Below are 12,472 nucleotides of genomic sequence, written 5' to 3'. Positions count from 1 at the left end.
TGTAATTGGCCCACAATAAACAGGAATTTCCTTTCCCCTCTCTTTTATATTTTGCATCAAGAAGCTGCCCGTTGTAGTTAAATTAGTATCTTAAAAATATAAAGGGAATGGCTTTTGTACCTGGATCTCTAAGTTTTAGTCACCTATTGTGATTAACTGTGTGATATTTGCTTTTCCCTAACTCCCTTTCTTCCTACAGTGCGTGGTATTTCCTGATGGTGGTAGGAAGAGAAATGAGGTGTGCCTTTTATTTTGGCACATAATGTTTTAATAGTGGCAAAGGGAATATAAGCTAGAAAGTTTATAGATTTTATAGGATTTTTTTTAAAACCTACAGAGCTCAGGCCAACCTTGAGAAGCTGTGGTTCAATTAGTGAGTTAGAAAAGCCAGCCATTCTTCAGTTCTCTTGAGTAAGAGTGGCTTTGCGGATTGGGGGGGGGGGGGGTGAAAACTCATTTCTCTCTCTACATTTCTTTCCTCTTCCCAAAATGATCAGGCGGGGGAGGGAGGTGGGGAGAAGGGACATGTTACACATAAATCTGGTTTACGTAGGTATGTTCAACAGAACAGGATATTAACGTCACAGTTGAGCCTCCCAAATAACAGGGCCACCTATACATTTGGTTCTGGTTCTGGATTTGAGGGTTCAGATTTCCTAACTTCTTAGATCAGCTTTGGTATTGATGTGGAATAAGGGTGAAGTTACTTAACTCTGCTTGACAATAAAATTATGTTGAGAAATGGGTTTGGCAAGAATGAGCTGCTGACAACCTTGCCATTCTGTTTTGTCCCCATTCTGTAGGCTCCTGTATTTCCCCTTTCTTCTAAAGAGCAGTCATTTTTAACTCAGTAACTTTGCCATAAAACCTCACAGATAAACAAGCTGCTTCAAGTTTTATTTGAATTACTTAAATATGTTCTGAGGAAGTAAAGTCTTTCAGTTATATAGATAGCCTTGAGTCTGACAGATCTACTTTTGATTTTTTTCCTTCCCTTTGATTGCAAAATGAATGGGAACTTTATGCATTCTGTTGGGATCCTTTTTTTTTAGTAGAATACAGTGCATTCACTTGGCTGTGAGTAACCCCTGAAGCTGGAGATGGGTCCTAAATAAAGGACTCTTGATTATAACTGGTTCTTCCGCATGTCCCCTTCCCCATACCAGCAGGTGCAGAATTGAAGATTCAAGTTCAGATCAGACTGCCTTTTGTAAGGGGACCTCACAGATTTGTTCTAACTTTATTGTTATATGCAGGCAGACCGTGGCATTTGTAAAAAAAAAAAAAAAAGGCAAATTTGCTTTAAATGTTTGAGTGGTTTTTGTAGTGCCTTTGACCATAGATACGATGCTTTTAGAGATTGGCTTCTTGACTGTTGTAAGGGTTTAAAAGGATTATCCCATGAAAAGATTGGGAATAGTGTTTCTCAGGAGGTGTATAAAAAGAAAAACATTAAATCTGCACATTATGGATCTCACCTTAATTTTTTTAGAGCGTACTACCAGTGTCAAAACTTAAGGTACTCAGCCACAGGATGAAAAAATTAATGTAAAGCTAATCTATCAAATAAAGACCAATTTAATGTGGTTCTGCTTTGAAGCAGAAATGGACTTGAGGAAAAATATTAAGCATATTTAAGGATGATGCTCCTAGGTGGGACAAACCAAATCAATGTGCTGAATGAATTGTGCCTCATTGTGGCTCCTTTAAGTGCCATGTCCTAAAGGATGTATGTAGTACATACACCACAAAGATTTATTTTTAAGATTGGTTTGAGAGAGAGCAGGTTTGCACACAGAGGGAGAAGTAGACTCCCCGCTGAGCAGGGAGCCAGATGCAGGGCTCCATCCCAGGACCCCCAGATCATGACCCAAGTGGAAGGCAGAGGCACCCCATGTAGAGACTTAATTTCATGTAGCCCCTACTCCAGACGACAGGTGAGAGTTTCTACAAAGTCACTGTTCTTGGCTCTTTCAAATGAGACAGGTTGCTTCCCCAGAAGGAAACAGTTTTGTTTAAACAAGATTGAGGATACTTGCACTCCCAAACTTTACACAAGAATCAAAATACCATTTTGTAATAGTTTGGTACTATTTGTTTTTAAGCTAGGGCTTCTTAAAGAGGTGGAATGTCAGGATCAACAAGTTAGAACTTGGTCTTTGTGGACACTGGTAAATACCCAGGTTTATCAACTCCCCCCAACACCATTTCATTCGCTTGATTGACCATACTAGATGCTGAAGGAACTTTGTTTTATTTAACAGTTTTACATTCTTGTTAAAACGTTAAAAAAAGAACAAAGCATGAACACTTATAACAAGAAGGTCCTCTCCAACAGTATCTACTCCTTTTTTTCCTCTCCCAGAGTGTGTATTTTCTTTTACCATGTTTATTTCAAGGGGGAAAGTGAGTAGATATGAGATTCCAATAAGTTAATACTAAAAGTTCATAGTGAGCTAAAATATACCTTGACTACAAAATTTTAAGGTTATTTTTATTTACAAGTTTTGAAAAATGTACATTTTTTTACATGGGTTACTTGTGCAAAGTTAGATTTAGAAGAGTGACAAATGCACAAAAGGTGACGATGGAACATTAGACAAAACATGTACAAGCCTCGTCCCACACTGCTACTTAAAGGTACTATCTAAAGTATAAATATCCAAAGAAAGATCACAAACGTGACTTTAAGGTTCTTATAATACTGAAAGGGAAGACGGAACTAAAGCATGCAGCATTAACTCAGGGTTTGAGGGATCCCTGGGTGGCACCGGTTTGGCGCCTGCCTTTGGCCCAGGGCGCGATCCTGGAGACCTGGGATTGAATCCCACGTCGGGCTCCCGGTGCATGGAGCCTGCTTCTCCCTCTGCCTATGTCTCTGCCTCTCTCTCTCTCTCTCTCTCTCTCTGTGTGACTATCATAAATTAAAAAAAAAAAAAACTCGGTTTGAGTGGAAAATAGTTTGCCACAGATATGCTCCCTTCCTTGGGTTAAAACTCTAAAAAAAATGACGGGGTTTTATCTAGGGTAGCACTGCTCCTTTAAAAAGATTAAAGGATCTTCCACCTTCCCTAGCTTAAAAACTAATGATTGTTTTCCATTCCTCTGCTCCCACACCTCTTTAAAAAGCAAAAACCCAGACTTTAGAATTCTGAAACTTAGCACGGATGAGCCCAGTGAATATCTTGCAAGGAGAGGATGTGTCAGTTACAACAATTGCCGCGTTCCTTTGGCTGAGTCCTTTAACTTTTTCCTTCCCACCAGTAAAAACCACCTTGTAACTCGTATTGGTTAGATCTCAGTATAACAGCCTTTAAGCCTCCATTGCTCTTTCAGAATGGATAGTTTATGTGGATTTGTTTCCCTGTTTTCCGTAGGCCGTATTCCAAACATTCACTTCGAAATCCAACACAAGTGAAGGACCAGCCAGGGTGAAACACTTTAGCAATCATTTTGTTAAAAATAACATCCCGGTCATCAAGCTATGCATAAGCACCACTTGTATAACAATTCACTTGAAAAGCTTAGTGTAAAGTACAGTAATGCAATACTGCCCTAAAACTGGAGATGAGACACAACGGAAAGGGAATGAAGCAGTAGTAATTTTTGCACGTAACCCAGGTACAGTACATTTGATCTCATAGAGGGTGTTTTCTGATGTTCAAGGAGAGGGTAGAAGGGGTAGGAAAAGCTTGGCAAGGGAAGATGGAAACAGCACAACAGCTATTTTGCTTTTAATAAAGTAAATGTAATGACATTGAGGAATAAGAAGGTGACAAACACATCGATAGATATTTTTCTTATGACCAGCCTCTTCTTTAGCTGCACCCGTGTCAACAGTCGCGCCAGCTCTGTTCTACTATCGCAGAAACACGTTTCTCATATTCCCGCTTGTTCTCCTGGTAGAGCTGTGCAGCCTGGCTGTTTGCTGGACTATTGGGATTGGGTTCATCCAGTAGGGACTACAGAGACAATTTGTAAAAGGTCAGTTCATCCGTGCAAAAAAAAAAACCACACATATTCAAAACACTCAACTGAATTGTCCTCAGCAACAACTAAATGTACTCTCTTAGCATACTAACCTAGAGTAACATTAATCTGCTGGTAGCTAGGCAAATGCATGTTTTCTGGGGGCGTGGGTTAATGACCTGCCCTGTACCTTAATTTAGGACTTTCAGAAACAATTCAAGTGCTAATATAAAGATATCAAAGGCCATAGTTGGTGACATTAAGGAAAATTCACCTGTATGGATGTTAAAATGGAAGACACATCATAGGTTGGACTCCAACGGTTCTGAAGTATGTCCAGACATATACTACCATCTGCATAGACTAGGAGCATAGAAGTAGGTATGTTAAACGTAGTAACACCATTAAGATTTTTAACATCACAGTCAAGACAAACATAGTCAAGAACACTTTGCTTGTGAGGTTTAAAAAGATTCCTAAATTGCTTCTCAGTTATCTTCCTAAGAAGCAAAGTCCTAATTATTGCTAGTGAATTAATCAAAGAATGTCAAATACATTTTATATAAAACTAGAAGATACTTAGTGCTCTTTCTTCTGAGAAGACTGCTCTATTAACCAGGAAATAATACACATTTTCCAACAGGGTCCATCCAGACATGTGGGAAATTTTTTCCACTAAACTTGCAAACTCTATCTCCTATATGAAAGAATAAAATATAGCTCAGAGTTCAGAAGATCTCATTTTGCCATGAAGACAAAAATATCTGATATCCAAAAAAAATACTTTATTAGCCCGAATTTGAAAAGCAAGCTGTTTTAGGACTACCATTAGCCAAAAAGGCAGAATGTAAGTTACAATCACCTGCTGCTCTTCCAATATACTGTAGCCTTCAGCCACAGAATCTGATATTCAGTAGGTCTGGAGTGGGGCCAACGCATCTGTATTTTTAAAGTGTTCTGTGGGTAATTTTGATCTGCATCTAAAGTTGAAAACTATCGTTCTAAATAAATACATTGTTCTAAATGTTGTGAAAGCAGTCACACGACTACCCAATCCAGCCTGATGGTAAAAGGAAACATCAAGAGTGTTCTTATTTTGTGTAATAAGTAAATGATAAAGATCGTCAAAACCAGGAGGCTTGTAGACTTCAAGCAAAGGCAGAGAGTACCTTCACTGCTTCAGTTCTGGGACTAGAGATCAAGACAGCAACAGACCATCATGAACAAGTTATTTTCAGGAACAGCAAGATGCCTAAACAAATACTCAGGTACTATGGACAGATACAGAGGAAACATGGAACACCTCCTATAATTAACAGTGTAGTAGTTTAAAATACTGAATTAAAAGTTATACTTGCCATTTGGATGAAACATCTTAGAGACAAATCTAACCGTAGGTGGTTTATTTGGATATTCTTCAGTGAATTCTATTGTAAGCTTAAATGTTCCTGTAGTTAAAAAAGAAAGGTTTAAGAAACAGATTTATTGCTTTGTTCAGCAGTACTTTCTTTTTAATGCTACATGCCATTTTTTTAACCAGTACTAAATGAAATAATGCACAGATGCAGGGTAGAGAGGAAAGAGAGGCCAGGTAAGATCTCCAGGAACTGCTCTAAAAATAGACACATATTCTAAGAACCACCACCCAAGGAGATTTGTTTTTTGTTTTGTTTTGTTTTGCCATCATTCTCCCCCAAACTTAAATAGTCATCTTAAACTCAAAAGTACTGTCTGCAGGATAACTTTAGCCACGGTCCATTTGGAAGATATCCTTAAAATGACAAGTAACTAGAGCCAAAATTTGGCACTCTTCCCCTTGAAAGACTGAAAGACCTCAAAGGCCTATTTTAAGCAGCCGCCATCTTAAACTCTCCAGTGATTCTGACACAGGCTAGAGAGAACGAGAGTATAAAGGTTCCAAAATCAGTGCTAGAAATACAAATCGATAACCAAATTAGTTTCTTAAATGGAAGGGAATGAGTATAAAAGTGTTCACTGGCTCCTTTTCATATAATAGCAACTCTATAATGAAAACATAATTGTATGTATGCCAGGAAAAACTTTACACTCTCTCAAAAATCCTTAACTATGACTCATGAGCTACTTCACTATAAAGTCAACTCAATTATTCACACTAATGGGGGAATTAGTGGCAGAAATAATTTAAAAATCACATTAGATTGCATTCATGTCTCCAGCAAATATATCTAATGCTGTTTGTTTAGGCTACTATTGAAATGAATTTATTTTCCTTGAATACATGTCAACTAAGGTGTAGCAGGAGGCCGTAAAGTGTACTAGGTTATAGATTTATTTATAAGGAATGAACAAACTTGATCTCATTCAAGAATTGTAGGGTGTTGTGATCTGGGGAGACTTTGCTTCAAAATATTTTTCAAATTTAAGTTTAATAAATCCAAGAAAAACAGTTGGACAATTTTTTCCTGACTGAAATCTCTTCAAGTAAACTTAAGGAATCACACTGTCTGACATAAAATGATAGATGTTCCACTATATTACTCTGGTTCATTTAATAATTTTATATTCTAATAAAATATACACTTCAGGTAAATTATATTTTGTTACTGGTTCCTTCAGAGTTGGCAATTTATTTCCTCCTTCCATTAATAGGTTTGTCACCAGTTAAGAAAAAAACTACATTTTACTGCTAGATCTGTTACATAAAAATACCAATGTCTGTTTCCTACTAAGAAACTCATAGGAAACAATTTGCTAACAAAGTTGCCTTTAGTATGAGGAACAGGTTTTCTAAAGTTTCCGAATTTAAAGTGCGACATATAGAGACTTAATCCTCAAATTACTGAACAAACATGCTATGGCCCATCAGAATATACTTCACCTTATTACCACCTGGTCATAAATCTTCCTACTTTGGAGGAAGAAATATTGGTTCTTCCTTTTCAGTACTATTGATATTATAATATACAGGAAAAAGTGGGAATGGGTGTTAGAGAGTTCAAAATTTTGAGCTCCCTGATGTATCTGAAGTATAAACACATCTGGTTCCATGTTGAAATCTGATTAAATTAGGTAAGAGATTGATCAAGGAACTGCTCTAAAATTGGGTGGATTTAATAGCACAAGGGTACTAGCTCCCAAGTACTTTAAATTAAGACCATTATCAAATATGATACCCAAAAGTGGTAAAGCAACACATAAGACAGGTGTTAAGTGGAAACAGCAGAGCATAGTGGGGAAGAGCACAAGCTTTGCAGTCAGACCTGGTCTCAATTCCTTGCTTTGTTACTTACTAGTTGTGAGACCTTGAGGAAGCCACTCAACTTGACTGAACCTCAAGTTCCTCATCTGTAAAATGGGGTTAATGATAGTACCCACCACATTACATTGGTGTGAGGCTTAAATGAGGGAAATATGCACAGTGACAAAAAATAAGTGCTCCATAAATATTGTAGATATAACAATCCCAAAATTTCACATCTCTAGACCCAACCGAAGGAGGCAAAACCCAACACCCAAACTTGTAAGAAACATACAATTGATGAATTTAAATATTAAATAGTACTTTCTTCCTGACCTACATCAAATGCTCACAGCTGAATTCAAGTTGAGTGTATATGTTGGTGGCTCTCAAAACCTTTGACTTGAACTTTCTGCCTGATACTTGCCCAGAAGTTCAACAAGGTGGTCACCTTGCTACCAAATAAGCTAATCAAGTCTTCTCAAAGAGCTTGTTTACTATCTTGAGAAAAGAAACAACCTGCTTATGTCTACTTAAATCTAAATTAGGACTGACCCCAAATCTTATTTCAAATATATATTTAAAAGGGGGATAGTTCATACTTTTAGCCACATTCAACAATCAGAACCTTTTAAAATACAACCCACAATGCAATTTCTGAGATCCAAAACAAATGTTAAGGAAATTAAAAGTCCTGGAATGTTATGCAGTTGAGACTAGATCTTATCCTCTGGATATTTAGGCTAGGCTTTAAAATAACTGAAAATTTCAGCCTCCCCATTGTTGTATCCAGTCTGTACTGATTTTGTTCATCTTCCCGAGGAGGCCTTCTTAAACCATCTATACAGAAGGACTGTGAAAATTACATGTGTTCAATGGTAGAGGTATGGCAATAAGGAGTGAAATGGTTACATTAGAGAGTTTGTGTCCTGCTAAAGACATTCACAAATCCCAATTTTGAAAATGCTGTGTTGGCCAAAGAAAATACCTGTGTTTTTCTGCCATTTGGCCACCAGTTTGTGACCCCAGAGGAGAAAACCAAGTACATGCACTTAAAAAAAATTCTTCTTTTTTGATGACTGGAAATTCTGATTTTTAAGTTAATACCCAAATACTCTTCACCATAGGATATATTTATCTCAAGAACACCCTCAGTGGATTTTAAGTGATTAACCTTTAAAAGACTTAAACCAAATTCTTAAGAATACAACTATTACAAAAAGCAAATACTGGGATACCTAGGTGGCTCAGTGGTTGTGTCTGCCTTTGGCTTGGGTTGTTATCCCGGGGTCCTGGGATCAAGTCCCGCATCAGGCTCCCTGTGGGGAGCCTGCTTTTCCCTCTGCCTGTGTCTCTGCCTGTCTCTCATGAATAAATAAAATCTTAAAAAAAAAAAAACAAAAAGGAAATACTAGTATCTTACTGTGTGTAATCAACAATTTTTAGATGATGTGATGGAGAATACTTTATTCCATAGTTTTTGTATTCAGCATATCTTGATGAGGAAGCATTGCCCCCCCCAGTGTTTTTGTTTGGTAGTATTAAGTTCTTGGGAACATTTTCCTCTTACTTTAAGTGTGTGAAGTTAAATCAAAATACCTTCAAGAGTTCCTTTTCTTAAGTCTTCATCTTTAATTGGGGCCTGGCTGTTCCAGAAATGTCCCCCAGTTTACAAGGAAGCAGCAAAAGTAGTTTTGGGACTGCTGATTTACATAATACATTGGAAACAGCAAAATCAATTATGCCCCTTGTCTCTAACCAGTCTTTTCTAGTAAATGTCCTAATTGTCAATAAAGGGTATTAAAAAATAGTCAAAATATTTTTTGTAGCCACAGTTTGTGTTCTAGACACCTGAGGAAGCATCCACGGATAGCAGACTGCTCAACAGAATGAATCAAAATTGTCATTTAGCTGGAGTAGTTCCTTTCAGTAATGCCAGTATGGAGATACACCATCATCAAGAATAGAACCAGTGATGTCACTGGGGAAGATCCAGGTAGATAATGGATTCCTTAAGTACCTTCTCAATTCATACCACTTAAAACAAGTGAAGCACCCTTGAAATATTTAAGTAGCCAATCCTCCAGCAAAGTGATGTACTATTAATAAAGCTGTGCCCAGCAGAAAGCTGTCTGAGTAAAGTCAGGAGGGAAAAAAAAGCAGCCAATGAAAACAAAGCCTGCCAGAGCTAAAGCAAACACACAGTTAATCTGCACACAATGCTTAGGTATAATGAACTAGCACCAATCTAGTAGAGGAAAATTAAGTCAAGCTAGCTCTTGCCATGGATCAGTTCAAAAGATTTGCTGCAACAAAGTAGTATGCCTTTAGAATCACTCTCTTACTGTCATTTCTTTTTATTGCAGCACTGAAGAGCAGTGACATTTACTCAGGGGGCGGAGATAGAGAGGAGGCTAAAAGTATTCAGGTGACTGTCCATAGTCTCTTAGGGAAATCTGAGTATTGGAAACAAATTAGAGAAATGGTTGATACTGCCCTCCCTCATCACACTTTGTGGACTGGTAGCATCAAAAAGAAATCCAAAAAAAAAAAAAAAAAAAAAGCAATCCAACTCAGCACTATAAAGTATATACTTAGTAGCTTGCAGAATGTTTTTGTTCCCACCTTCAAACTGAGTTCTGTGCATGCGTGTGTGTGTGTGTGTGTGTATCAAGTACTAAATAAGTAAAGGAAGATGGTCATTGCAAAAATTAACAGAAAGATCCTTTTCTTTTTTAAATACCTCAAATATTAAAAATGTCGATCAGTAGTTCAAATACTTTTAATCGTGTTTTAAATGTATTAAGCTTTTCAAAAAACGACTACACAAGCATGCACACAATTGAATGCAAATAAAACTATATCAATGTCAGTTTCCTGGCTGTGATATTTTTGTCACATTTTGTCCTGAATGACAGTCATTCAAGATGTTAACAAAGGGGTGGGAGAATGGGTGAAAGGTATACAAGGTCTCTATTATTATCATTATTAGTAGTAGTAATTTTAACTGCAGGTGAATCTAGAATTATCTCAAACAGTTAAAAAAAAAACAAAACAAAAAGCAACTAACATGTTTTTAAAAGTCAAGCCTAAATCCCTTAAAAATCCTGTATCTACAGGTACACATAGTACCTCCAAGTAGGTTGCACACTCGTCAAGAGAGTACATTAAGGCTCCCCTCAATTCCAAAGCTGCTTTGAGAATACTGACCATAAAGTCTTGATAAAAGCACACCAAAAACTCTTTTAAAAATAAGAAACAACATAATATTCAAACTGGCCATTAAAGGTGCCATTAAAGACCATCTTAGAGCAGTAGGCTGACAGGCATTCAATGCCAGATGGTAGAAACTGGACAGTTCTGTGCAAGGGATTCATGCACTCATCCAAGAAACACATACCAAGCAGCTGCTGAACACAGTTCCTGCCCTTGTGGCAGAATTCTGAACTAGGGGGTCTCTGTGTCTATCAGCAAGTGATCGGGTTGATACTAAGTCAGTTTCCTGATAGGGGGCCAAATTTAGCAGGTTCACAGCCCAAACCCCAAAAATCCTTAACATCAATCTATGATGCTCCTCTTAAAAAGTGATTGCCTTACCCGGGTTGGGGTATTTTTTTTTTCTTTCTTTCTTTTTCTTTCTTTCTTTCTTTTTTTTTTTTTTTTTTTAGCAAGCAAAAAGCAAGAAAAAAGGTGCAGTTCTAGTCAAGCGGACAATGGCCAGAACAACCTGCCACACTCGGGATTCCACTCAAGCCTTTAGCAGGCAGAGGCTAGGGAGAAGCGGGCTCTTAAGTAGGAGGCACTTCCAGCATGACTGGGAACCCCTTCCCCCAGATGATCAGGCTCCTGAAAGGTGGGTAAAGAAACTCTCTTACCATCCTCAAACGGGGTCCCTTCAGGCCTGCAACACAGAGAAAAACAGTCAGTTCCCGCTTAAGGGGCTCCCTTCTCCCTTAAGAGGTTCACCTTAAGAGAGGGCTATTCCCAGCTCCGCCAACTCCACCTCAGGTAAAGCGCCGCTTCCTGGGGCAGGAAGCCACCACAGAGAGAGGTTTCGGGCTCGGCAACCGGGCGCAGGCCGCCGCGCCTAACCGCCACCACTCCCCGCTCCGCCCCCCTCAGAACCCCAAACGGTTCCCCTGGCAGCGGGAACTGAGCTAATCGAGGCACAGGCTCCGGGGAGGCGCCTAGGCCCAGCCGGACCCAAACATTTCCCCTCTCACCCTCCGTCCCCGCCGGGGGCCGGTGCCCTCGGGCAGGCTGGGCCAGCTCGAGTCCCTCACCCGTCGCCACCTCCCGGAACGCAGACTCACCCAAAAATGACCGCGTTCCAAACCATTATGTTGTTCTCGGACGGAGCCCCGCTGACTCCAGCCGGAGGATCCTCCTGCAACCTTCAGGGAAACAGACAGGGGCTCCGCAATCCGGCACTCGCGTCCGCTCCGGGCCGCCCCCCGCCCCCGGCCCGCCTCGGGACCCGCCCTGTGCCCCGCCTGGCAGCCCCCGGCCTCGCCTCAGCGCTCCCCGGCGCGTTACCTCTTGAAGTCCCGCATGAGGCGCCGCCGAGCCGGGGTGGACATATCTCTAGCGGGGTCAGGGGTGGGGCATACACCGAGGTCTCGGGTCCCTGCGGACGCTGAGGAGGCCGAGGAGGCTGGAGGAGCCGAAGCGGCCGCCGAGGAAGCGCCCAGAGGAACGGCACTGCCCCTCCGAAGTCGAGGGTCGGTCTGGCGCCGGCTAAGCACCACCCCGGAGTAGACGGGGGCTGAACCAACCTGGAAGGAGAGGGGGGGTGGAACGCCTAACGCCGGACAGGCCGTACCAAGACAGGGCGGGGGGGGGTGGCAAGGAAAGTTGCTTAGGTCATTAAACCCCGGCGGGAGGCGGGGAGCGCCGGGCGCGTGCGGGAGTGAAGCGAGCTGCCGGCTGCGCGTCAGCCTGGAATTCGCTAGCAATTAGTGGTGGAAGGGGGTCCTTCTTCACCCGCCCGGGCCAAGCCGAACCCTGAGGAAGCTTTCTTCTCTTTTTCTATCTTTTTTTTTTTTTTTAAAGATCAGATCACTTATTACAGTGCGCACTGTGGCTGGGGGCGGGAGGGAGGGTGGGTAGAGAAGAAGGTTGGAAGTCCCCAAGGAGAAGGGAGGCGAGAGTAGGTGGAGGCAAATCTGGCTCTCGGAAAGCGGGAACTCTGGGGACACGGGAGGCTGGGGAGGAGGGTGTGTGACTGGTTCAAACCGCTGAAAATCAAAAGAATAAATCGGCCACGGCTCTGAAAGGGAGCTG

General features: G+C 40.7%; 1 protein-coding gene across 1 annotated transcript; it reads right to left on the bottom strand.

The window, feature by feature from the left end:
* Window positions 1–2,477: 2,477 nt before the first annotated feature.
* On the bottom strand, window positions 2,478–11,971 carry UBE2A (ubiquitin conjugating enzyme E2 A). Its single transcript, XM_038588178.1, has 6 exons — window positions 11,726–11,971; window positions 11,503–11,583; window positions 11,065–11,090; window positions 5,328–5,417; window positions 4,244–4,332; window positions 2,478–3,962 (listed from the first exon to the last, which is right to left on the bottom strand). The coding sequence occupies exons 1-6, from the start codon at window positions 11,767–11,769 to the stop codon at window positions 3,834–3,836; spliced, it is 459 nt and encodes a 152-aa protein (XP_038444106.1). The 5' UTR covers window positions 11,770–11,971; the 3' UTR covers window positions 2,478–3,833.
* Between the last annotated feature and the right edge of the window lie 501 nt (window positions 11,972–12,472).

This window comes from Canis lupus, chromosome X, assembly GCF_011100685.1.
Source record: "Canis lupus familiaris isolate Mischka breed German Shepherd chromosome X, alternate assembly UU_Cfam_GSD_1.0, whole genome shotgun sequence".
NCBI classification, from domain to species: domain Eukaryota; kingdom Metazoa; phylum Chordata; class Mammalia; order Carnivora; family Canidae; genus Canis; species Canis lupus.
The sequence above is the reverse complement of the archived record's forward strand: the minus strand, read 5'-3'. Positions and strand labels throughout refer to the sequence as shown.

What these genes read in the sequence shown, in the direction of transcription:
- UBE2A (XM_038588178.1), bottom strand. Translation starts at nt 11,769, where the DNA reads ATGTCCACCCCGGCTCGGCGGCGCCTCATGCGGGACTTCAAGAG. An exon ending in AGGGACCCCGTTTGAGGATG is followed by an intron (nt 5,418 to 11,064) that starts GTAAGAGAGTTT and finishes TTTTAACTACAG; the next exon opens with GAACATTTAAGCTTACAATA. An exon ending in TAAGATGTTTCATCCAAATG is followed by an intron (nt 4,333 to 5,327) that starts GCAAGTATAACT and finishes CTATGCTCCTAG; the next exon opens with TCTATGCAGATGGTAGTATA.